Below are 26213 nucleotides of genomic sequence, written 5' to 3' on the forward strand. Positions count from 1 at the left end.
TAGGACGGAATCAATATGCTGAACTGATTCAACCACAAATATTAAGTCAGGAATTAAAGAGGACCTACAACATACATATCTACTATACCCAATCATTAGTGCTCTAAAACAATCTAAAGAGGTCTTTGTGGAAGTGGATCCTCTCTGGTCGGTCTAATCGACGAGTCCTCGTAACCGTCTTTCGTCCAGTCCGCAGGATCGGCACTCGCAAAAATACAAAATACCACATTAGTGATAATGAGGATTGCACCGTGTAGGATTAGTACTGCGGTCCATGTTGCTGAAAAAAAAATCATTTGTAAATGATTAACTGTGCATGATGAAAACGAAAAATAAGCAAAAAATTCAAATTGACAACAATTCTTTTTTACTCGTTAAATACCTAGTAAACCCATTGTGTACTTTTTGTCTTCTTTGAGCTTTTTTTTCTGACTTATTTTCATACTCCAAACATTGTGATAATTTTATTTTTTGCAGTGTAGTGGAAAAAAAGAAAATTACTGTGTGGCGCGATGCAATCACACCTATTGGATCATCGCATAGATAATGCGTTCTCAGTTGTTTTGTACAGAAATAAATGAGAATTAGAATAGTTGATAACCAGAAAATTAGAGTAGAAATTAGAATTAGAATTTAGAAGTACAGATATTAAATGATGAAAGAGAGTGAATCTTGAACTTTAAAAACTGAGTCATCTTAATTTTGAAAAAAAAAATAAAAATAAAATAAAACAGTTGCAAAATAGTGCACTGTATACGGGATGACCCAATAAAACAGCCGCATTCTATACTATGGTGCTATGATGCATCCAGTGTAAGAGAAAGGATTAGATCGACACCCAAGGCGGTGAACTTACTGTAACTTAAAGTTCGTAGGCGTATTAGATTAGATCACAATCTTGCTTCAAAAAAAACCTCACTTCGATTTTACTTGGGAGTTCGCAGACTTTTCTGACAGCGTTAGCAGCAAAATGCAGCATAAGAAAATACTTCTGCTTGCAGAATCGATCAGAAGTTCGACTTCGCCCTAGTGCCAACCAAGTCTTTCTTCCCTCCGGGGTCGATAAATTGGTACAGGACTTGTCTGGGAGGAAAAAAACACTGACTTGACACATCGCCTGGCCACCACAAGTCATTGTTTCGGCCATTTACACGTTCGTAAACCACAAACGATTCTGAATTGAAGTGAACGTGGTGGCGGGTCCCAAGCAGATTGATCAACGCCAGACATTTTATCCTTCATCCTTTATCCTTTAACAAAATATCCAGGGAACATAGTGATGAAGGAAGTCGTATGAACGTCCACCAAACGGTTTTGCTTTGCTTTTGTTTGTTTTGTTGTTTATCTCTTTTTTTCTTTGCTTTCTTTTTTGTTTCTTTCATAGCTTTGCTCGCTCCGTAAGCTGAAGATTTAGTGCCATGAAGCTCTTCTAATAAAAAAAAAATAGCTGTTGTTGGTTGTTTCTAGCTGCTATCATTTCATTCAGAGACGATTTTTGAGTATTTCTTTAGTCTTTTCGTCCGTACCGAACTAACAACCGACTTAAAGAAGTAATTGCTCACACTTCAACCTTTAAAGTCGTACAGTTCTCGTACATCTTTAAAAGTGGGAGCATAAGCAATGACGTCTTTCTTAAAGGCATCATCCCGCGAATCTGGAGTGGTACGGATTTCCGGTGGAGTATTCGTATACGGGATCGTAGATTATTGAGAGGAGGGTGATTCCGTTCATTTCTTCCTAATTGCCGTAGAAAACGGTCCGGAAGATACGGCTTCGAGCGTTCCGGCGCGCGATTTTCTACAAGGAGTTCAATTGGAGCGCGCCAGCCTTGTGCACGCGCCGTATCTTCCGGGCCGTTTTTTACGGCAATTACGAAGAAATGGACGGAATCACCCCCCTCCCCATAATCTACTATCCCTTATGCGAATACTCCACCTGAAATCCGTACCAATTCGGATTCGTGGGGTGATGCCTTTAAATTTGAACTCGCGCGTAGAAAAAGTGTTTAGCGTTATGTAACATGTTGTTTGAACAAAAAATTCTTTCTCTACAAAAGAATGCTTTTGGCTTTCATGCAGATTTAATTTTTGTAAATTCTTTTTAAAGATTAATAATGCGTCACTCACAGTAGTCGTCGTTATTAGCAATCAAAACGTTGAAGAGCGACGTTAGGAACATAGAAACACAGTTCACAAGGAATAGATTCGTGAGCAGAAACAGATGATGCTGAAATTATCTCTGAGATAACGACGGACCCTTATGCTGCGTAGATTATCACCTGTCTGGAACGAAGTTGATTCATTCTGAAGAAACCACACGAAGAAAAACCAAGAAGAGAGCTTGCCACAATGAAAAGAGCCTAGTGACAAAAAAAAATGGTTTCTCCCTTACATATTACTGTATTTTTAAAAGTCATGAAGAAAAGTTTCACCGTAACGGATGCAGGTTGAGTGTCTGGATCGAAAGCACCAATTAACATGAAAAGAATCCCGGATGGTACTGTACCTAATGTGTTGAAGAAGCGTAACTTATTTTGCTCGCTATTACTGTAAAATGCTGGTTAAGCAGAAGCAGTATACAGTAGTAATACAGTAAGAGTTTTTTTTTTTCTTCTCAGAAAAAAATGGTAGCAAAACTTACGCAAGTTGTGAGAACAATCCATACATCATGAAAGCAATTACAGTGTTTGAAATAGGTGGAATAGTAAGTAGTAGACCAGTTCCGACCAATGGGACCGAAACAACCTTAACGAACAGCTCTACTAATTGCTGGAAAAAAATTATTGATTGCTTCATAGTCAACTTTGTTAAGAAATGTGGGTCCAAATGTTAAGTAGATGTTCACAGCCGTGAAATAGCCGAAAGCAGCCGCGAAAATTGACCATACACGAATATCCTGAAATGTTTGGAGGTGGAGAAAAACTACACAATTTCCCAAAAATATGAGGAAACTAATGTGAATACCTGATAAATTGAAAGATACGGTAGCCTTAAATGAACCACCAGTGAACGACATCTTTCATAAGTGAAAAGAGCCTAAATAATACAAATCACCAAGAGTAATGAGGATTTTTGAGTAATGAGAAAAGTAAGAGAAAAGTCGTTGAAAACAGGAGAACAGCACTCATCAAACTCCATGGAAGTGTTTACGGATATTGTATTGAGGCTTGTTTTCTCGAACCCGAATCGTCTGTACGACAAAAATTCACTTATTAGCCAGATAAAAGACCACAGGGCATGTTTTATAGTTACAAATACATGGCGAAAAAACAGTAAAGTGCGAAGGATTTCACATCCGGAATAAGTGAATATTTTATGTTGATTAGTTCATACGTTATCTGATGGCGCAATTACGTGTGGATAAAGTAAGGATAGAGTTTCTAGAGTTAATCAATCCGCTTGGGATGCGCTCCCACGTTCACTTCAATTCAAAATCGTTGGAAGTTTACGAACGTGTAAGTGGCCTATACAATGAGTTCCGGGGGTTAGCCGACGGGTCAAGTCAGCGTTTTTATCCTCTCGAACAAGTCTGACCAATTTATCGACCCCGGAGGGATGAAAGGTTTGATGATCACTAGGGCGGATTCGAACCCCTGATCGATCGTACAGGAAGCGGAACCTCTAACCGCTACACTACATCCTCCCCGGTGTACAAGATACATAATGCTAATCCACATGCACTGCTCAGTTTCTATACGGCTCTGACTTCTATGAGATCCTTGAGAGATAATTTCTGAATAAAGGGTTTTTTCTTGTATTCGGTCTACAATAGAGATTCGCATAGATTAAGCCTCTAATTCTATTCCGGTGTTTTTTTCCGCGAAGTAACAAATTCTATTCACTTCATGGGAAACTATATTCTATTCATTATAAATGAAATTCATTATTTGGATGAAATTCGAATCATTAACCAAATATTTGAGAAAAGTTAGTTACTGTTTAGTCAGATTCGTTTACAGAATACATTTCTCGACCGAATGGGGGCGTAAAAAAAAAAGAAGTGAAGTTAAAAACAAACAAACAAGTACAAACAAAACAAACTTACATTGAACATTCCCTCTCTCGATGCTTTCTCCTTGAATTCATCATCGTAATTGATTAGCATAAAAATCCCAAAAAAGATAGCTGTGGATATGCATGCAAGATAATGCACGGAATGCCATCCAAATTCACTCCATGCAAGAAGTGAAAATATTGGAAATGCGAAAAACGCTGCAACCTAAAAATTATTCGGATAAATAAAATAAAATATATTCAGACATATTCATATTCTTCTATTCATATTCAAGGACATATTTTTTCAAGTAAAAACGCTTTAATCTGAAAATCATACATAGTCTTACAAGTCTTTTCTATTAGCTGATAGAACATTCCAGCTTAATGGATCACACATCAGATATTTTATTTATTTTGCTATTTATTTATTCCTTTACTCCAATGCGGCACCGAAAAGAAAAACAAACACACTTTGTGTGAAAAAAATTAATTTAGAAATTTTTAAAAAAATAGTCGGATAAACAAAATGAATATGTTATAAATATTTATAATAAAATATATCATAGATATTTATATTACAAGGACATATTCTTTCAAGTAAAAAACGCTTTAATTCGAAGGACTTACATGATCTCATAAGTCTTTTCTATTTGCTGATAAAACATTCCACCTTAATTAATATTCTCTCAACCGAATAATAATAATAATAATAATAATAATAATAATAATAATAATAATAATAATAATAATAATAATAATAATAATGGTAATAATAATAATAATAATAATAATAATAATAATAATAATAATAATAATAATAATAATAATGGTAATAATAATAATAATAATAATAATAATAATAATAATAATAATATGATTATTCTCTTTGCAATTCTCTTAATATCCTCTTTGTACATATACACATTAGATATTTTATTTATTTTACTATTTATTTATTTATTTACTCGAATGCGGGACCAAAAACAAAAAGAAACACACTTGGTGTGAAATTTGTATGGTTGAAATCTGAAGCAAGTGTTGTAAGCAGTGCTCTATGCTTTCCTATGAAGTGTGTGGGACCCTATGTGGGACGTGCGAAACTCTCATACGCATTTTTCATTTTTTTTTCTCAGTAAAAAGATACAAATTTACTAATATTTCATCCTTTTCGTTTATTTTCATAGAATTTTTCTATTCATCTTTTAGACTAAATTATTAAATTTGTTATTTTTCTCATTACACAAGAAAAATTGACCTGCAACAATCTTTGTTTACCTGTATGTAAGCAAAAACTATTGTTGGTGTTGCAATATTATTCATAGGTATAAACAGAGCCATTTTACAAAGATACGGCAGAAAGGCGGACAAGGAGAATCCTGAAAGAAACATTTTCATGGTGTTCTAGGAATAAAAAAAGCAAAAAAAAATAAATAAGAGTAATAATAAGAAATAGAAACCCAAATTAGTACTACCTTGAAGAATTCGAACGATACATGCGAGAAGAAATGTGCGAGCAGAGGTGCACATAGGAATGAACACAGATGGAACAATTCCAAGAATTGCACAAAGCACAAAACATCTCCTAAAGGTTTTTTTTCCTTTGATAACAAAAATTTGTTTAATAAAAAAAAAATGTGATAGGAAAAAAGGAATGTAATAGGAAAAAAATGTAATACACACCTGAATCCCATTTGATTATATGCGTAGGCGATAGGAAACCATGAAATTAGGCCACCCAATGGACAAACGGCTACCATAGCTTCTTTTTGTGGATTTGATAGGAATTTATGCTTATGAATGGTCACATTCACTCGAGTGTCATTAATCTCACGAAAACCGAAATCATCATAATCTAAAACATGCTAAATAAATATTTTTATTTTCTATGAAACATGAAAAATAAAAATGAAACGAAAATATGAAATAGAAAGTATGAAATAAACTTTCGCATAGTTCTAATATAAATAAATTAGTACTTAAACAACGGGGGTGCATGCATGCAAGAAACAAATAACACAAAAAATACACTATTTAAAAAAATGGTTAGCAGTTACATTACTCTAAAAATAAGCGAAAAAACCTCTAATTACTGGTTTGTTTAAGGTAATCGCTAACAGGTTTTTTTTAATACTAAAAGTCTAATGGATTTGTGGACATTTTTGTAGATTTTTTATTGTCCGAAAACGCCTAGGAAAAAGGTACATAGAACCCTAATTTCATCTAATAAACATGGAATAACCCTCTTTAACCTTATTTTTTTTTAAATCAAAAATTAACTCACAGTCTGTAACGGAACCATTCCCAAAGCTGTGTAACTGTGTAATAGTAATATGATAGGTGAGAATATTCGAATACAGTGCAGACATACATATTGTACAAAGTAAAATAAAAAATAGTGGAAGCTGTAATCATTTCGGATTATTTATAAGTATTAAATTCCTTAATAGAAAAAAAAAACTTTACCGTTACCGATTTGTTATTTGTAGAGATGTCGTTTTTATCCGGAATAGTTGCAATATCAATAACTTTGGACATAGAATTTTTCCGTTAAAAATGTCGTGGTGACGAATGCTGCTGGGTGCCTCGTGCGCGTTTTCCGACACCAAATCCGAATTCGATGACATTTTATGGAATTTCGTACGCAAATCCTCTTCTCCTCCTGCTCATGTTATTCTATATGGTGAAAAACGGGTTGGAATATGCCGCGTGCTGATCAAAAGGACATGGGAAGGCACGAGATTTTGAAAAAAAAAAATAAGTGGATAACAAAGAAAAAAAAAAGAGAAGATAAAAAGAAAAGATTCACAGCGTTCTTTGGGATGATAGGTGAAAAATAGGTGAATAGAAACAAAGAAAAAAAAAAGCAGAAAAACGAAAGAAAATTCATTGCCATCCATTGCGATGAGTGGATTGATTAAAAGGGGTACATTGGATGGATTTGATGACCTACACGATGGCGAAAAATTCCATGTTTATGTTGGCGACGAAAAATTTCATATTAATATTTTATATGCTTTATTTTATATGTTGTTGCAGTTCTGACCGTAGAATCTAAGATTTAAGGAAAAAAAACGGTAGCATTTCAGGATTTCAGACAGAACTGCGCTTATTTTCTGAAAGGAAGGCAACACGGCTGCTTGAACATGTCCTACTGCCGACTTTGACCCGACTATATCACGAGTTATTTGTCTGATCACTTTTCGATTACATATATAATATATTGATTAAAAGATTAAAAGATCAAATCATCAAAGTGAATGATGAAAGAAAACATTACGTATATAATAAGCGTAGGAACACCTAGATCGGCCGGGTAAAATTTAAAATATTCTCAATTTCAGGTGTTCATCGCTGTTAACGACATAGTGGCATCGAGAGCAATGATTCTATGATGATTCCAGACAAATCCAAAATTCTATGGATGGCTATGGACAAGGACAAGACCCTATGGACAAGGACAAGATTCTATGGACAATGGACAATCTATGGACAGATCTGAACCGACTCGTAATCCGGCCACACTAATCAGGTCCATAGATATATAGATGTTTCACTGAACGTGTAGGTTCCAACAGTCCCAGTCTCAGTCCCAGTCCCAGTCGTTCGTTTCCCTAGCAAATGTCAATGAGCACAAAACACTGGATTTTGGATCACATCTGAAAGTCCTCGCATGAATCGTAAGGGAAAATATAACACCGGGACCAACGAATTAGTGCCTAGACCTACAGACTCATGAAATTTGACCTACATGGTTAATTACAAGAGGGTGACCTCAGCTTAGCTGATACTAAGGGCGTAATTCTAACAATCGGTGATCCACACTTACCTCCTGATCCTACGGCTTACAGAATGAGATCGTTTTCTCCTCATTATACCTCAACTCTTTTTGCCTGTCATAATAATAGCAGCAGCGAGTGTAGCGCAGTCGGTAAGAGATTCCGCTGTGGCTCCACGATCGATCGATAGTTCGACCCCGGCAAATGCCAACCAAGCGTTTCATCCAAGCGAGGTCGATAATTGGGTGCCAGACTTGTCTTGGAGGATAAAAGTGCTGAGTTGACCCATCGGCTAGCCTCCGCAAGTCATCGTATAGGCCAGTTACACATTCGTGAACCTCAATGGATTCTGAATTGAAGTGAACGTGGTGGCGGATCCCAAACGGATTGATTAACGCCAGATCACATAACCTTTAACAACCTTCAACCTAATGACCTAACCTTTAACGACTAGTATCATGGAGTCGCCTTGGACAGGGGGACATCGGGAAGGTAGATCACAGGTGTCCTCGATTTGATAGGTTCCGAAGAAGGAAACGATACCTCGGCGTTACATTGAACTAAACGATCGATAAAAATCATAGTCGTTTGATCAACTCAACCTATTATTTGATTTTAATTTTTGGTTTTTTAATACTTTGATATCCCACGTATGTTCGTCATCGAAAATTCCCATTATCGAACGAGGATTAGCGAAGTCTGCCGATTATGTCGTGTCGATATCGTTCACTGAATGATCTCATCAACAACAACTATCTGCTGATCCATGTGATTATATTGTTTAACCTCCAAAATTTCTATTCCTAGCTATATTTCCATATTTCTACCCCAGAATCCTTCGTCTTTGCGGAAGGATGAGTCCTTTAAATCGTATTCTACTAACATTCTTTCTCCTGTATTTACTATGGAAGTACTACTACACTACACGATTACTTTTGATTTGTAGTGACGTGAAACGATTCAATGCAGAAAGACGAGGTGAGATTTATTCGGATCCATTTTATTGATCGATTTATCGGACGGATCCATCTTATCCATTCCAGCTTTTTATTGATTTGTTTGAGGACAATACTCGAACTCCATTTTAGTTCATCCGGGGTCTTGTTGTTGAGATTCTTTTTAATGGAAAGATATGTAAAAGAAAATAGGCAATAAAATAAAATAAATAATAAATAATAAATAAAAGCGAGTAGAACAATAACTTGTATAGTGTATTTATGTTTTCTTGTCATGCTAACGAGGTTTGGGTGAATTTTTATCATTGGTCTGACATTCCGACAAACTCGCCTTTATCAAAAGCCTGAAAATGTTTCGAGGTCTGATGCTATCCATGCGTGTCCCATCAAACGCTGAGATTTTTTAAAATCCTCCACGAATATGGGATGGTGCGGGTTTCAGGTGGATTATGCTTATACGGGATCGTATATTATGGAGAGGAGGATGATTCCTTCTATTTCTTCCTAATTGCCCTAAAAAAGGGCCCGAAAGATGCAGCTTCAAGCGTTCCGGGGCGCTATCTTCTACGAGTTCGATTGGAGCGCGTCAGCCTTGTGCACGCGCCGCACCTTTTGAGCCGTTTTCTTAAATTAATTAGGATTAAACCAAAGAATTAATTAATCAAAAAGATAAAATTGATTAAAATAAATAACTAAAATTAATTAAATTAATCAATTAGGAAGAAATGGACGGAATCATCATCATCCTCATAATCTATGACCCCGTATAGGCATAACCCAGGACTCCAGATCCGTGTGGTGATGCCTTTAAAGGCATCACCCCACGAATCTGAGGTGGTGCAGATTTCAGGTGGAGTATTCGTATACAGGATGGGAGACTACGGAGAGGGGGGTGATTCCGTCCATTTCTTCCTGATTGCCGTAAAAAACGGCCCGGAAGATACGGCTTCATTCGTTTTGGCGCACCATTTTGTACAAGAGGTTCGATTGGAGCGCGCCAGTCTTGTGCGGCGCCGCATCTTTCGGGCCGTTTTTTACGGCAATTAGCAAGAAATGGACGGAATCACCTCCCTCTCCGTAGTCTCCCATCCCGTATACGAATACTCCACCTGAAATCTGCACCACCTCAGATTCGTGGGGTGATGCCTTTAAGGATATTGCATAGGGGATAGATCTCATTCACCTTGGGTGACAATCTGCATAAAAACGCGGTGGTTCACCGGCTCCGCTAGTCGGTGATACTGGCCAGTTTGTTTTCCTCTTTAGGGTCTTGCGTGGTGTACTTATAACAATATCGAGGTTTAGCAAGGAGTGAGGAAGAGTTTGATGGGATATGCATGGCCTCAAAAACCTCGAACCATTTTCAGGTCTTTGATAAAGACGAGTTTGTCGAAACATCAGCCCAATAATAAAGTTTCACCTTAACCTCGTTGGAGTAACAAAAAAAAAATATAAATATATTTCCCAATGTCGAGCTTTCAAGAAGACAGGACTTGGAAATCGTTGAACTTGTATAATGTTAATTTTATATTTGTGAAAGGGTCATCGAAAAAAAAAAGAAAGCAGAAAATTACTACCAGAGTAGCCAACATCTTTTTTCCATTTTTTTGTTTGTTTTCGGCGATAATTCTGTTTTTGTTTTAAATTGAGTTAATTCCCTATTTTTTTTTTGCTGGAGAGGCTCATGTGTTGAGTCATCTCATAAATAATACAGTTTCTTCTGCGATTGCATAAATTTAAATCCGAGGAGAGAGGGGAATTACCGTATGGGAGTTTAGGAAGAGGGACATTGAAAGATATATCGACAAGTTACACCCAGGTTATGAATGTTGGGCGAGATGTCAATTTCAAATTTCTTTTTCTTTAAATTCTTACTGTATTTTTAATTTTTGTAATTCTCCCCGGAACCCCGGTTACCTCCGGTTATTTCAACTTTTATCAGGCGATTTAGTGGATATCACTGCAACATATTCTGGGATTTTCTCCACTTTTTTGAGCTGTTTTTTTTTTTCGCTTCTGTATTTCTAACCGTTAAAAAAAGAATAAACTGCTCGAGTGCATTGACGAATCGCTTGAGGATAATATAATCCCTAATAATATATATGGTATACCCTTTAATAAATAATGTAAATAATAATATAATATATATGCTACAAAGGATAAAGAATACAAATATCTGGCGTTAATCAATCCGCTTGGGACCCGCCCTCATGTCAACTTCAATTTAGAATTGTTTGAGGTTCACGAAGGTGTAACTGGCCTATAAAATAAGTTTGGGGAGAGGGGGTGGCGGAGCGCGGGGTGGCTAGCCGACGGGTCAAGTCAGTGCTTTTATCCTTCCAGACAAATCTGGTACCAATTTATCGACTGCGGAGGGATGAGCGACTTGGTGAGCACTAGGGCGGATTCGAACCTCCGACCGATCGATCGATCGTGCTGTCACTGCGGAAGCTCTTACCGACTGCGCTACACTCCCCTCCCCAATAGTATATGCTACGCAAATAAAAAGATTATACGCTTGAGAATACGCAGCCTATCATTGAGATCCCGTGACTAGTAAATAACCACTAGTGTCTTTATCCTCCAGAACAAGCCTATTTTAGATCCATTGACTCCATAACATGAAAAACATCAATCGCAAGCTGAGCGGTGACTTGATCGCTACCCAAATTTCCAACTAGTGTAGAACATTTATTAAATATAGAGTAAATAAAAGAAAAATAGTAAATAATATAAAACAGTAAACAAATAGTAGTATGCTTCCGATTTTTTGGTTGTGCTTCTCTACATAATGCCTCATCAACGGTTCCCTTAACAATAAATGTGACCTGAAAAAAAATTGGGCTAAGCGATTTTCGGAAACTATGAACACAGTGCACTAAGCTATCAATAAATTAGAGGCAAAAGAAAACGTGGATACCGTTAAGGATCACACATTATTCGCAGCTTTACTAACATACATTGCAGTAGTGCAAGTGTCATAAACAAAAAGAAATATTTGCTAGCAGATATATCACATGATAAGATCCACTAATTACAAAATATTTACTGTTAATGTAAACCGTAAACAAAAATGTAAACTTTTAGTTACCCTCTAGAAAAATGTGGTGAAAAATTATTCAAACTATGCTCTTCTTTTATTCGAAATGGCTGATTTGGTATAAAATGTGCTATTTGAGACCATAACATTTTTTTTATCTTCAAAAATTTTATTTTCAGTTCTACCCACAAGAATACAATACGTGGCAAAAATAAAAACTACGAACCACTGCGTGGGCGATGATGCAGCAAAATGTGTGCCAGCTCTTTACTCATATAAACAAAGATATAGGGTAAGGTTAAGCTTATTTTTTCTCTAAAATTTATGATCTTCTCTTTATTAAATCTTCGTGCCTGGAAATAGATTATGTGATTAAAAAAATGTGTCTTTTGGAATAAATTTGATACGTTCACAAAATAACGTGACCAGATCTGTGTTTAAGGTCTTAAGACTAAAAGGGAATTAAGAAAAGAGCTAAGATTTTACCAAAATCGTACGCGAAAAGCATGGAAAATGAATAAATCTGAATTATCTTATCAATTATCTTAATTTAACAAAACTATGAAAAGGATAGTAGAAAATGGGTACATTCTGAACTGAAAACTTCCGTTTTCCTTTATTTTTTGATTTATATAATTAAAGAATCTGTAAAATTATTGGTTCAATCACAAAATAATCCAATAATTTCGATTTACATGCAGTAAAATCTAGAAAAGTATTTAAATCCTAAAATCTATACATCCTTTTTCCTTTTATAAATATGAGCGAATTTTTAAACCATATGAGGCCTTCTAACATCGTCGTCTAGGTTAGTATATATATTTCAGGAAAAGTTCTTCTAATTATTTAAGGTAGCACCAAAATATCATTTACTTGGATGTGCTATTGAGAAAAATTTCTCCACGATGCTCACAGCAATTCTCTGCTATCTTTTCGATGAAGAAGGATTTCAACGAAGCAAAAGAAATCTTAGTTCGGAAATATTCCATATGAGGTTAGATGAAATACTTTTTATAAACATAAGTTTTTTATTCGTTTAATTATTTCAGCAGCCTCCAACTTCAACAACGAAGATACGGTACGATATTGTCAGTGTATTATTTATAGATTTTGTGGAAAACGTAACGAATACGATTCTCTTGCCACCATAGACAAGAAGCTGAAACTCGACTTACATGTATGGAAAATGATAGCTGTTGTACGAGAACCAGTGGAAAGATTTGTTTCTGGTTTCGCGGACAAATGTCTCAGGTACATACATACATACATACATACATATATATGTGCTCATAAATTCCAAATTTTAAGCAATATGGGGGTGGATATGGCGCAGTCGGTTAGAGGTTAGAGGTTGTAGCTACACGGTCGATAGTTCGAAACCGCCCTAGTGCCAACCAAGCTCTTCATCACTCCGGAGTCGATAAGTTGGGGCTAGACTTGTTTGGGAGGAGAAAAACACTGACTTGATCATCGACTGGCCCTCGCAAATCATTGTGTAGGCCAACACTACGTAGTAAACAATGAAATGTGTCAAATACACATGTTATAAATATATGTTTTATATAGTCTTCTTCGTAACGAAGCGGTGAATTTCACGGCAGCGCTCGTTGATAGTGATTGTGGTGTCAAAACTACTAGATTCCTACTTACTACTTCCTTGAAATCCGCCTTTACATCGTTAACCCTTCATCGCTGGATTCGGTTCCTCTTTTGCATGCATTTTGAATCATTTATATATTTATATGTATTTAAATGAGCAAAGGAGCAGGTGTAGCGCAGTCGGTTAGAGGTCCGTTGTAGCCATACGGTTGACGGTTCGAAACCGCTTTGGTGCCAACCAAGCTCTTCATACCTCCGTGTTCGATAAAGTGGTACCAGACTTGCCTGGGAAGAAAAAAACACTGACTTGATCATTGGTAGGTCCTCGAAAATCATTGTGTAGGCCAACACGCGTTCTAAAAACCTCAACGATTACGAATTCCAGTAAAACGCATTGGTGCATCCCAAGTGGATCGATACGCTAGTAACTTCATCCTTTTTTTATTATACGCAGTATAATAAAAAAAGAATGAAGATCGACGGAATCATTAAACAACAATAGCTCCACCTTTTTCAGAGAACGAGTGTGGAGGAAATTCCCAAGTCGGTGCAATGGATGCAAAACGGCAAGTTTTATTGCTCCCATTAGAGAACAAAGGGACGAATTCAAGCTCAGAAAAATGGAATTTTTTGAACAATCACTCATCAGCTCTTAGGTTGATTATGGTTTATGGTACAACTAATCCAAAAATTTTTCTTTTATTCTATTCGGAATGATTCATTCCTAATAGTTTCACATTCATTTTATGCCAATTTCATACAATTTTAAATTGTACACATGCTTATGTTCAACTATCAAGTTACGATAAAGACGGAGTCAGAACCTTCTGTTTGAACACAGAGGGATTCTACAGGGGATCATAACTCATAACTTCATCATGGTCATAGTTGGTCATTTCAACGACAAAATTGGCCCCAGAAAAACGCCCGAGTCACTTCCCATTGGGACCCACCAGCCTAAAATTTGATGTGCAAAGGGAGACAGAGGTGGTGTCCGAGTTTGCCGTAGCAGCAAAGGCCACTAATGGGAACATTCATTCCCGGAAGCTTTCCTCTATGCTGAACGTGGGAGTCGCTGTTGTACTGAAGTTCTATACGGGATCGGACCATCGCCCCCTCTGAGGAAGATTTTCCTACACATCACTGGAGCGAGTGACTGATTCAAATTAGAAAAGCCGTCCTAGATATGGTCCAAATTTCTACGTCTCTATTCCTTGTGATTGATTTCGGAACTTTTGGTGTGTGTCCAGAATGCTTCCAGCGATTTTCGAGTCAACGTACCAGGTTCTGCGAGATTAAGGACTTGTTCCAAAATTGGCTGCGTCGTTCTTTTCAGTTCTGGGAACATTTTGAGTTTTGTATTTCTAGTTGTGAAGAGATTTCATCACGTGAGTTGTGAATCGAATCATTCAATCTCAAGCGAAGAAGGTGGTTTGCCGAAATTTCAGTACATGAAATCGATTGAAAATCTCGTTTGAAGCTGAGCAAGGGTCACTTCATATCACTGTTTTCATAGCAAAAAATTGACTTTCGTTTGAACAATAACATTTTTAAGTAAGTTTAAATTTTCACATCTTTTTATTCAAGAATATGACGTGCTTTATGGAGAGAATGTATGCTAGAATGATGCGACGAGCTAGAGGACTTCAACAGCGCGCAAACTTTGACGACGATCACTTTTTCCCTCAAAACTGGTGAGTTACATGTTGATCTGCTGTCATGTCGTAACCGTATATAATAAAATGATATAATAAGTAAGAAAGATGAACAATAGATAAAATGAAAAGGATAATAATAAATAAAATGAAAATGATAGTAAAAAAAAAGTTGGATTCTTCATGATCAAGCAGAAGTAGCGAGTAGAAAGACATATTATTGATTCAATCTCTTTGTATATTATATATTTATTTTATTTTATATATCTGTGTTTTGGACACATCTGTGTTTTGGAAAAATCATCCGAAACAGCCAAAAATGAGCGGAAACTGTCAAAATCTCAGTTTGAAAGCAACATACCAGGAATCTGACCTGATATGGATTTCCCATGGATTGCTCCTATACAGCGTCGTACATTGCAGAAAACCAGGTGGTTCCTCTCATCGCTCCGTAGTAGCGGTGAAAAACGGCTCGTAAACCGCCGTTTTTTTTCGACGGCTTGTGTTCCGACGCGCCACCGCTGCGCACGCGCCGCATCAACGAGCGAGCCTTCGAGGATCGATAAGGTCTCTTCACCAGCCTATTCAGGATAAACTAATGAATTAACTGCTGATGGGAACGGAACGTGTGAATAAAATCTCGTTTTAAAGCACCTCGTAGCAGCTAAAGCAATTCCCACGCCGTTTCTCACGACGATAACGGAGAGATGAAGGGAACCACAAAATCGACACCTAAAACCTTTGGTTTCACCACTCGCAGACGGCCAGCGAGCCAGATTGGCAGCTAGCCAAATTTTGCCGAGTGATGTCACTCGGATCGATATTGGCCGTAATTTTTCTTTCATTCTTTTTGGTTTTTTTTTCTGATTTCTTCGTATTTTATGTTTCTTCCTTCCTGTTCTTGTTATGTTTGCTGTATTTGCATTTGTTATATAGCTGTGTACTGTATCTGTATTGTCCTAAAAAGTTATTGCATTCTTTTTGTTCATGTATTTATTTTCATGTTATTTGTTCCTTTTTGTTTATAAGAAAAAAGAGGTAAGCAAAAAAACAAATAGAAGAATATCAACAGAGAAATGAATAAAATTTTGAACCAAATTACAAAAGCAAAACATGAACAAAAATAATACGATAACTCAAAAACAACACAGATACAATATAGATCTCTGTAGCAAAATCAAATCAGTAAACATAACAAAAATACGAAAAAAGAAACATAGAAGACAAAATGTCATAAAGAGAAGCAAAAGGAATGAAAACAAACAAAAAATTGCGTCCAGTATCGATCCGTGTGACGTGTAACTTGGCAAAACTTGGCAAATTGCTAAGCCGCTCGCAGTCCGTCCTCGAGCGGTCAAAAACCGCGTTGCCGCAGCGCGACCGCTCGTGCAACTACACCGTGCTTCATTTCGTTTTGACCCGACTACGTCCATAGCGAGGCGGGTGTAGTGCAGTCAGTAAGAAGCTCCGCTGTCTCCACGATCGATCGGAGGTTTGAATTCATTTTTTTAAGACTTCAATCCTTAGCGCTAACCCCTTCACTCCCTCCGGGGTCGATAAATTGGTACTAGACTTGTCTGGGAGGATAAAAACACTGACTTGACCCATTGGCTAGCCACCGCAAGTCATTGTATGGGCCAGTTAAATGTTCCCGAAAACCTTAAACGATTCTGAATTGAAGTGAACGTGGTGGAGGACCCCAAACGGATTGCTCTGACTTAGATGCTTCCTCCCTTCATACTTTATCCTTTATCTATCATATTTTCAGGCGATGTGAGTTCAATTCGCGTCTTTATGACTACCAAATATTGCAGTTTGACGCTATTCAGCCGTCACCATTCTTCGGAAAATTACTTGAGATCCTCAAGAAAAACAAAGTTCCTGAACAGGAAATCGATTTCATAAGTAAGTTATCGGGAATGACCAGCACGCACGATTTTTATGTGGCGTTCATTTCTTTTTTCTCTTTCAGATAAATCTATCAGCACCCAGCGGACAACACATAGCACTACAAATACTTTGGAACAAAGAGAAACGAGAGATGCACTACTTTCCAATGACTATCTTACCAATCTTCTTATCAAAATGTATTATTTTGATTTTGTTTTATTTGGATATCCTATACCTCCAGTACTGGTTAAGAACGAGTAAAATTTCATCAATCAATAATCGAATAAATTGAATAATAAAGAATAATTGAATGAATGAGATCAATTGGCAGAGCACGGGTACAGTCGAAGGCACTGAGAGAAGCCTGACGATTACAAAAATGGGATTTCACAGATATCCTTTTTCGCTGTTCATCGAATCGTTCATTATTGTTGCTACAGGATTTCCTATTGTTACCACTCGATGTTGTTGAATTGAAGGAGGTCTAAAATTTTCATAAGAAAGAAATCAGTTATTAGAAAAATTAGAAAGAAAAAATTAGAAATTAACAAATTAGAAAAAAATTAGAAATTAACAAATTTTACTTTCAATTTTTACACAAACAATCAGTTTGAGGGAAAAAAAAGAAATGCATTACCCGACAACGATTGAACCCTTTGGATTACGTCGAAAATGTTGATCCTTTATTTCTTCGAATTCTTCGAATTCTCGCCAATTTCTTTCGCGAAACTCTTGCCAAAGTGCTTTAACGATGTGCACAACAACGATATCACCGGCATGATTCGCCATCATTCGGAGTATAAACACCTGAAAGTGATCCAATGATCCGCGCTATATGACAAAAATAGAAACTACTAATATTGTAAAATGAAGCAGCTTTCAGCTTGCGAGTATTGCAAATTATTAGAAAGCTCTCGTCGATCAATTCTTTTCTAGTTTTCTTTTCCTTTCATTGAAAAGGTGAAAAAAATTTTCTCAGATTGAAAATCATTTTGATTTCCTGTACGGTGCTGAAGTGGCATAAGAAGAGTGGAAGCTAAGTTCACAGAAAGTCAACCGGTGCATTACTCGGCAAAGTACTCTGCGACTTCTCCAAATCTCAGCCTTATTCCTTCGCTGGATAATACCATTTTCCTAGCACATCGGATTGTTGTTCGAGTCTTATTCCTTCTAAGAGGAGCAAATTGACAACAAATTGCTGACGCGTTGGCTCCAAGTGATGAGCGAGCATGGAGCATATAGTTGGGTCAAAACGACATGAAGCACCCACAGTTGCGCAAGCGGCTGCGCGCTGGAAGCGGTGCAGTTGGAATCGAAGTGCGACAATGGCGAACTGCAGAGATGGGTGACGGTAGCGAGGATCCTTACACGATCCCAACCGCTACGCTGCACCGTGTCGCTTTGAGTGGAGCCGCTAACGCAACTGTCCGTGCTTCATGTCGTTTTGACCCAACCATACCTCTGTTGCTTGTTTGTTAGTTTTTCGAAATATTCACAATACAGAATGGAATTCATTTTAAAAAAACTGGTAACGGACTTTCTGCGACAAACTACGGACTAGAATACGGTGTGGAAAAAGTGGATACGGAGCTAATTTTAAAATATGAAATATAATGATGGTTTATAAATATTTATGAAATATAAAGATGATTTAATGATTTATGAAATATGATGATGATGTAATGATTTATGAAATATAATGATGATTTTAAAATATGATGAATAAAAATAATGAAGAACATAGCTTAGAGGCAGCATATCGATGGAATTGGCGAGGTTCGACTCTCTCTATGGAAGAATAAAATTAGAGGTGAAGATTACGAGGCTGAGCTAGCGTTCGCATCGCCTAATCATCCAAAAAAAAAGGTGTAGAAAAGGGTACAGTGAGGTGTCGCACTGAACCATGCTATAGTTGGGTCTGAAGCACGAAAAGTTGCGAAAGCTGCTGCGCTGGAAGCCGGGTGCTGGAGCGTAGCGCATGGGATCGTGTAAGGATCCTCGCTACTGCTTCCCATCTCTGCAATTCGCCATGGTTCCACCTCGATCCCAACCGATGCCGCCCACGGAATTATCCGTGCATGATTTCGTTCTGACTCGACTATACAACTCCCAACGTGACGCGTCTGTGAGCGAGTGGACGAAAGACGTGGTACGTACGATTACGTTTACCGAAGTGGTACGGTACCTTACGTAAGCGTCGCGTCTGCTAGCGAGCAGGATTGACTGCTTCGCCGACCTATTGATTGCCCGCTCGAGGGCGGACGCGGCGCGTGTGCTTGTGCTTGCATACTTGACATGTTCTTAGGTACCTCGTATGGGAGTTCGATCGACAAAACCGTTTCACACGTCGCTTCTTAGGAAAATTAGGGGGAATTGAGTATGGTTGCAGACATACCAGCGATCTATACCCTTAAGCTTATCATTTCATGGAGAGAGACAACAACATCGTCAATTTCGTGGTATGCTGCCTTTAAGGCTTCTTACCCAAACAAAAAAAAACGACTTGAAAAGCTCGCAAAACTTCCAAGACAACGGGAACTAGTGATTAAGCAGAGAATTTTCAACAAAAAAAGCTCACTCCATCAGATTTCAGGAAACCGAGGACGAATCGGTCAAGAAGATGTGGAGCGAACGGAATTACGGAGTAGACCCGTTCCACGGGGCTGCCCTAAATCAAAAATGTTCTCAAGGCTTTATTGACCAGTTTGATACTGTAAATTACTGTAGATGGATTGTCATAGAACTCTGCTAAAGACAGTATATTGAGAACAACTAGTAATTTAAAGACATTTCCAACCTTATGTGAAGTAATCGAACAGGAAATGAGAGGAAAGGCCCACACAGAAATTCTCGTACTCATTAATTTAATGCATTAATTACTCAATAATAATTTTTTTCCTATTTTTTTGTTGTTTCAAGGATTTATCCCAAAATTCTGTTGTACTAAGCAAATTCTCAGGCTTACCTCAGCTTCCATAATGAACTTTGATTACCAGACTAATTTTTCAAAGTATTTTTTTTTCAGGGTCCATTCGTTCTTGCTTATCCGGGAATATGGAGTGTTTAATAGACGTTACTAGTTGTCCGGAAAAAAACAATACCTTTGAAAATTTCAGCTGCTTCTTCCTGTCACTATTTTGTGCTATTTGCATGAATTTGAGGATATAATCGATTTTTTCTGATGGGATCAGACTATTCATCAACCAACACAATGTGGAAAAACTGAAACAAAATAAAATAAATTTTAAAAAATCGAAATACAATCAAAATTAAAACGAGTCCTAGTCGAGAACGGGGATTTTGCTTACGTTGTAATGACGACTAGTAAAAGGTACCAACACCAGAGAAAAGCAAAAACCTTCTCATTTATAATATTGATTAGAAGAGCACATTGTACAGTATACCTGGAACAGAGATTTTTTGCGAATAAAAGGGAACTGTAACGAATTACAGTAATCACCTATTAAGATTTGCTAAATATCGAACTTCAAAATCACAAAGTGTCACACGAGGAAAATGTCCCGATTCTGTCCATGGTTTGCCGGCAAGAAGATCTTGTAGAACCTACATAATTTAATTGTATCATTCGTGAAAAAAGCTGTTTATCCTATTTTTAGGAAATTTTTCTAGGAAATATTTTATAACTTTCAAGCAGATCAAACCTGAAATCCAAAAAAGAGGTACTCGTCCGATTTGAGGCACGCATTGAGGAGCACAAATTGTACCACTATATTGATTGTGTAGAAAAGTTTTGTGAGCAAATATAGACAAGAAACGTAGTGACCGGAGAGGAGCCTTAAGAAGAAGCTGATTCTGGAAACGATTCACGTAATTCACGGTTCATGCTCATCATCAGAAAACTCTTTTACGTCACTGAACCTTAGATGGTGAGGTAAGATCACAAAATTATAATTAATTAACCAATTTATTATTAATATTATAATATATTATATTATATTATATTAATATTATGTTATATCAAAACACGTCTAAGGCAACCACGTAGATGTTAGGGATTGATGCCGTCGGGCATATTTGGTTTATATGGGGAAGTAAGTAAGCGGGAAAAACAGGCGTTGATAAATCTCTTTGGGATCCGTCATTTTAGCTAAGGATCGTGTTTGATTTCAGCTAAGGATTGCCTTCTGGTCGAATTCCCCAAATTTGAGGATGGCTACTGCGATTCGACTTGTGGGAAGTCACCTCTGGGAATTACGTTTTCATCTCTGCTTCTGCTGGCGTTCGTGCGTTTATCGAAAATGACTATGTGGGGCTGAAACAGGCGAATCCTCATTTCTCTAACCTCATCCGGGAGCGTTCAGGGATCATTTCTCGTGTATTTGCTAAGTATAAGCATGGAATTGAGCGTTGTGTTGTTCTCGAGGATTTGCCAAAAGAGAAAGGATCGCCTATCGGTTTATATGAACGTCGATCACGCAAACGGTTTGTGAGGGACAGCTTATGTGTCAAGACAGTGTCCGTTTCCTTCCAGACAACCCTAGGATTAAGGTATAAACCCGGAAGAATGAAACGACTAAGGTAATCAATCTCTAGAGATTAGGGATTGATCCCGTCGGGCATATTTGGTTCATATGGGAAAGTAAGTAAGTGGTGCAAATTGATAAAACAAACAAAGATAACAACAAACGAACAGACAAAGATAAACACAAAAATAAAATGAGAATAGGACGGGAAGGAACGACCAAGCTATGGGAGCGCAACACAATGATATGTAGTTTCTCGGATTGATGGCGCCATCGGTAGATCATAAACGGACGTGATCATTGTTACCTTCCCGCCTTTGCTGTTTCTTTTCCTACCTTTCTAAGGATTTCATCTGGCAGTTTCTAGGAAAAGGTGCAAATTTAGTTCAAATTATATAAAACCACAGTAACCTTTGACATTTAATTCTGGCTATTATGCTTCGTAGAGGTATTTCCCCATTTGGTGACTGTAGATCGAGATTATCGATGAAACATGAGACCAGAGCATCCACCGCCTGAAATCCGATGTGCACGATCAATAATCTCTCAAAATTTGTGTGTGCACCATAAAATGATGCACAAAAAGAAGAACACAAAAAGGTGGGAAGAGATTAGGAGGAAAAAAAAGGTCTAAAAAAATAGAAAAATTATTTTTTGTTCACCTCTCTGATTGTATCACAATTAAGCGAATGAGCTCAACCTTATCGTTCCTGGTACGAGAATAAAAAAGATTCTGAATTGAATTGAATGAGTTGGCGCATCCCAAGCGGATTAATAACACTTCCCGACGATTACTTTCAATTTTTTCTTTTCCTATTTCCTTTTCCTTTTTTCTTCTTTTCTCCTTTTCCTAACATTTCAAGAGTTTTTTTTTGTTAATCTTAATGTATTTATTAGCTTCCAATGATAATATACAGTAAAAACTAGTAAAATGAAAACGTATAAAATAACTTTTAAAAAGCACTTTGAAAAAAAAAAATTGTTGAGGAATGATAAGGAGCGCCAGGATCGGATGGTAAAACTCGCTACAAATCAAATAGTGGCGGATACCGTAATCCTTATATCATTTAACTAGGAACTGTGTTTTGTACGTAGATATCCCTTGGAAACATCGATGCTTCCAAAAAAAAAATGACGTGCACAATTTGCGCACACCTTTGTGTTTGGAAAAGAGCAAAGGTGACTTGCGTCCAAGCAAATTCGTTTTATTGGATTTGATGCGGTAATTGAAAGGATGTTTTTTTTTTCTCCTAAAACTAAAACGTTCCTTGGGAACGAAAAAAAAAGAATGCCGCGACTAAAAGACGATGATGGTGTCCTAGAAGGCAACTCGGCTGGCTAAATAATGTTCCAGTATTAGATTTTTTTTTAGTAGTCTGATCAAAAAGGTAAAGGATAAAGGATAAAGTGCCTGGCGTCAGTCAATCCGCTTGGGATCAACCATCACTTTCACTTCAATTCAGAATCATTTGAGGTTCACGAACGTGTAATTGGCCCATACAATGACTGGCGGAGGCTTCGGAAGCGGTCAAGTCAGTGTTTTGGTCCGCCCAGACAAGTCTGGTGCCAATTTGTCGACCCCAGAGGGATGGAAGACTTGGTGAGCACTAGGGCGGATTCGAACCTCCGATCAATCGTGTAGGAAGCGGAACCTCTAACCGACTGCGCTACACCCACCCAATCAAAAAGGTACTAATAAAAAAAAATCGCTAACCTTTTGACGATCCAGCGGATCAACGACTGCATTCGTATCACAAGCAGCGTTTATAAGATGTTGAATGTTAAGCCCTGTAAAATTCATTGAGATAGTGTTGACGAGTGTAAGACAACTATTCAGTGATTACTGTAGTCTAAAAGTGCTAGTTTTTCACCTGAAATTCAGGCACACGCAAGCAATGGCAGCTTGGCAATGGGTGGCTACTCACACTATGTACCGTAGTACATTACTATTCAGAAAGAATTCTCAAGCATGGAAAGCCTTATTTCTGCAACTTTGAGCTCTACGAATACCTTCTTCTACATTGCTCAAGGATCATCAAAATGATTACCGTAACAAAAAAAAGAAAATAATAAAAAAATAATAGTAATAAAAAAAGAAAAGTAGCGAAAAGCATCAAAAAGACTTTTTTTTGGGATTTATTGGAATTTTGAAAAGCACGATATTTAATTCACACATTTTAATATGCATGATTTTAATATACACATTTATACATACAAATATTTAATATACAAGTATAAATTTCTATTCATTATTTATTTTCTATTTAATATTTTATTATTTTACTTGTTTATTTATTTTTATTTATTATTTTCTAATATTAATATTTTCTTTATTTCTATTTATTATTTCTTTTTATTTACTATTTTTATTTTCTAATATTTATTTTTTCTATTTAATATTTTAAAAATTTTTCCTAAAATATATATCTCTTAAATTTAGGCTTTCTACCATTTGCATATACTTATACTTAGTTTCTTAAAATTCAGGGATCATATAAATCCGACACATATATCCACTTAATTGATGTCCGAACTTTTCTTTAAAACAAAACCTTTAAAATAAGGTGGTCCATTAAAAGCTTACCTGACTGCCATGAAAGTAGACGCCAAAAAATGCACGGTAATGAAAACATAAGCGCTTCAGCTATGAGTATAAAAGGTACCCATTGGTAGTAGCCGATTTGTTTTTCTACAAAAAAAACAATTTTTTTAAGCAAAATTACCAAAAAACACAATTGTGAAAGAGTGAAGTAGTTTCTGTTCTTCATAAAAAAATTGAAAAAGTTAAGAAAAAAAGGTTTAAAAAGTTAACTACTCTTATTTTTAGTTTTTTTTTTGTTATTCTTTCTTTCTTGGAAAAATTGACTATTTTCAATGTTAATAGAATTTGAAAAACTAACTATTCCAATTCTAACTATATTTTTTTTTGTTATTCTTATTTTTCATTCAAGAAAAATTAACCATTTTTAATTTTCTAAAGAGTTTAGAACAAGTGAACCTTCTCGTGCCGTATGATCATCCGGAATGTTCTCGTACATCGGCACCCAATACGTGTTCTGAATCCAACAATAGCTTTCAATATATTCCTCCATACTTTCCCTTGAATGTGGATTCACCCAACATTCAATTGGTGTACCTCCATACTAAAAATACTTGGTATAAAATATAAAATAAAAATAGTAACAAAATTTTTTGATTGATTTGAAGGACTTAAAAATCAATATAATTATTTATTTGCGGTTAATTAATGAAGAAAATATTCCCTAATATAAACTGGCTTAGAAAATATTTTCAGACAGAGAGAAAACATCTTTTTAGAAAATAATAATAATAGATGAAAATATCTATCATTACGCATTTTTGGTGTTTTTTTTAGTTCCCTTTGATCGTTTTTTTGGCAAAAACGATGAGCGCAGCGATGGTATTTTTAAAGAAACGGCCCCCTTCGCGCTAGCAACTGCGCGAATCTGAATCCTACGATTAAACCGGAGATGAAATCTGGGATTCCCGATGAAAAACCCCACATATTTTGACAGTGAATTAATGATCATCGTCAGTAAAAAAAAAGCGAACGTTCCCGTAGTAGATTAATTATCATCGCTGTAGTTTCAGGAAACATTTCCTACTACGATTACAATGTTGAGAGTGACGGCGCCTAGAAATCCTGAAACGTACCATAGAAGGAATAATCGCCCGTGAGGACAATCTAACTCTGCAAGTATTACAAGATGAAATTTTTCTTCAAAAAACGGAACAAAAAATAAACGAAAAACTAACCAAATCTACAAAAAAAAATAGAAATCTAAAATAAATTAATCTTTCTCTTTTCTTTGTTTTTCACCTCCAAAAAATTTTTGTCCCTCCAAATAAAGAATTCCCTACAAGCTACTTGAGACTTATGATTAGGCAAGCGATCCAGAGCCTTAACGGAGTATAGTAGTGAAATAAAATAATACGAATAATAATTAATAATAATATGTGAAAATAAATAATGCAAATAAAATAAAAATAATGTAAATGTAATAGAAATCCAATATTAATTAATAATAATGTGATAATAATAAACGAAATAACAAAAGCAGTAATTTAGAATGAATAAAGTTTAAAAAAAACCGGGATTTCCGGACTTCCCCCGTGTACAATCACATACCTGTTTGGCACTGATAATCAGGCAAGCGATCGAAAGCATAATCGGAGTATAGTAGTAGTTGAGCCGATCGATCACATCATCATCACCTCTCAAGGAAAGTGCGTTGATAAACGAACGTGCTAGCGTCGCATGAAAGAACATATCGGTGCGCGCTGCACCCACCACTCCGCCCCTGAAAATATTCACATCGAATCCTTGACAGATACAGTAATCCGAAATTTCCAAGCGGAGGAACGAGGCAAGGATACCCCCGTTGGTAGTCGTTGGTGGTGGCTAGGATTAATATTAGATATGGTGGATATGGAATGATCAATAGAGCACTAACTATTAAGTGCGCTAGGGAGGACCGGATGTGATATGATTGAAGGAACTGAGGCAAGAGGTAATGCGTCTGTAAAGTGTCCGCCACGCGTGTAATGACAAAACAAACCTCGACGACCACACGATTGAGTTCATCACAAATCCAGAGAATGTGCGGAAAATTCTCGATAATTGAAAAACTGATAAGGTAGCTATAAGGAAATTCTAAGAGAATTCCTGATTTTTGAGGATGACAAGTACTATTTTAATTTTTTCTTTTACTATTTTTTTCCAAGAGGTACATTATCTACTTGGAAGAGGATTTCAAGTATAAATTAAATTATAGAAGTAATGTTTAAATTAAGATT

The 26213-nt window shown here is 36.6% G+C and overlaps 3 protein-coding genes across 5 annotated transcripts; 1 reads left to right on the plus strand and 2 right to left on the minus strand.

Moving 5' to 3' along the window:
- Positions 1–113: 113 nt before the first annotated feature.
- Positions 114–6530, minus strand: RB195_007723 (uncharacterized protein; the record flags this gene model as incomplete). 2 transcript variants are annotated; one of them, XM_064181506.1, is made up of 13 exons in its annotated part: positions 114–280; positions 2127–2226; positions 2279–2359; positions 2432–2546; positions 2641–2744; positions 2803–2895; positions 2964–3035; positions 4045–4218; positions 5271–5371; positions 5468–5577; positions 5676–5847; positions 6277–6397; positions 6465–6530. In XM_064181506.1, the coding sequence occupies 13 exons, from the start codon at positions 6528–6530 to the stop codon at positions 114–116; spliced, it is 1476 nt and encodes a 491-aa protein (XP_064038288.1). The 2 variants fall into 2 exon arrangements, with proteins under 2 accessions (XP_064038288.1, XP_064038289.1); XM_064181505.1 differs by having other exon boundaries at positions 6459–6530.
- Positions 6531–6563: 33 nt separating this feature from the next.
- Positions 6564–17172, plus strand: RB195_007724 (uncharacterized protein; the record flags this gene model as incomplete). 2 transcript variants are annotated; one of them, XM_064181508.1, is made up of 11 exons in its annotated part: positions 6564–6686; positions 7397–7524; positions 8718–8749; positions 11947–12059; positions 12619–12761; positions 12875–13018; positions 13884–13932; positions 14954–15060; positions 16457–16513; positions 16790–16926; positions 16994–17172. In XM_064181508.1, the coding sequence occupies 11 exons, from the start codon at positions 6564–6566 to the stop codon at positions 17170–17172; spliced, it is 1212 nt and encodes a 403-aa protein (XP_064038290.1). The 2 variants fall into 2 exon arrangements, with proteins under 2 accessions (XP_064038290.1, XP_064038291.1); XM_064181507.1 differs by lacking the exons at positions 6564–6686; positions 7397–7524; positions 16457–16513 and having other exon boundaries at positions 8626–8749.
- A 126-nt stretch (positions 17173–17298) lies between these two features.
- On the minus strand, positions 17299–26001 carry RB195_007725 (uncharacterized protein; the record flags this gene model as incomplete). Its single annotated transcript, XM_064181509.1, has 13 exons — positions 17299–17395; positions 17549–17718; positions 19490–19579; positions 20013–20133; positions 20220–20315; positions 20372–20475; positions 20574–20706; positions 21807–21910; positions 23110–23183; positions 23980–24084; positions 24394–24538; positions 25546–25717; positions 25976–26001. The coding sequence occupies 13 exons, from the start codon at positions 25999–26001 to the stop codon at positions 17299–17301; spliced, it is 1437 nt and encodes a 478-aa protein (XP_064038292.1).
- Positions 26002–26213: the final 212 nt, after the last annotated feature.

This window comes from Necator americanus, chromosome I, assembly GCF_031761385.1.
Source record: "Necator americanus strain Aroian chromosome I, whole genome shotgun sequence".
NCBI lineage: Eukaryota > Metazoa > Nematoda > Chromadorea > Rhabditida > Ancylostomatidae > Necator > Necator americanus.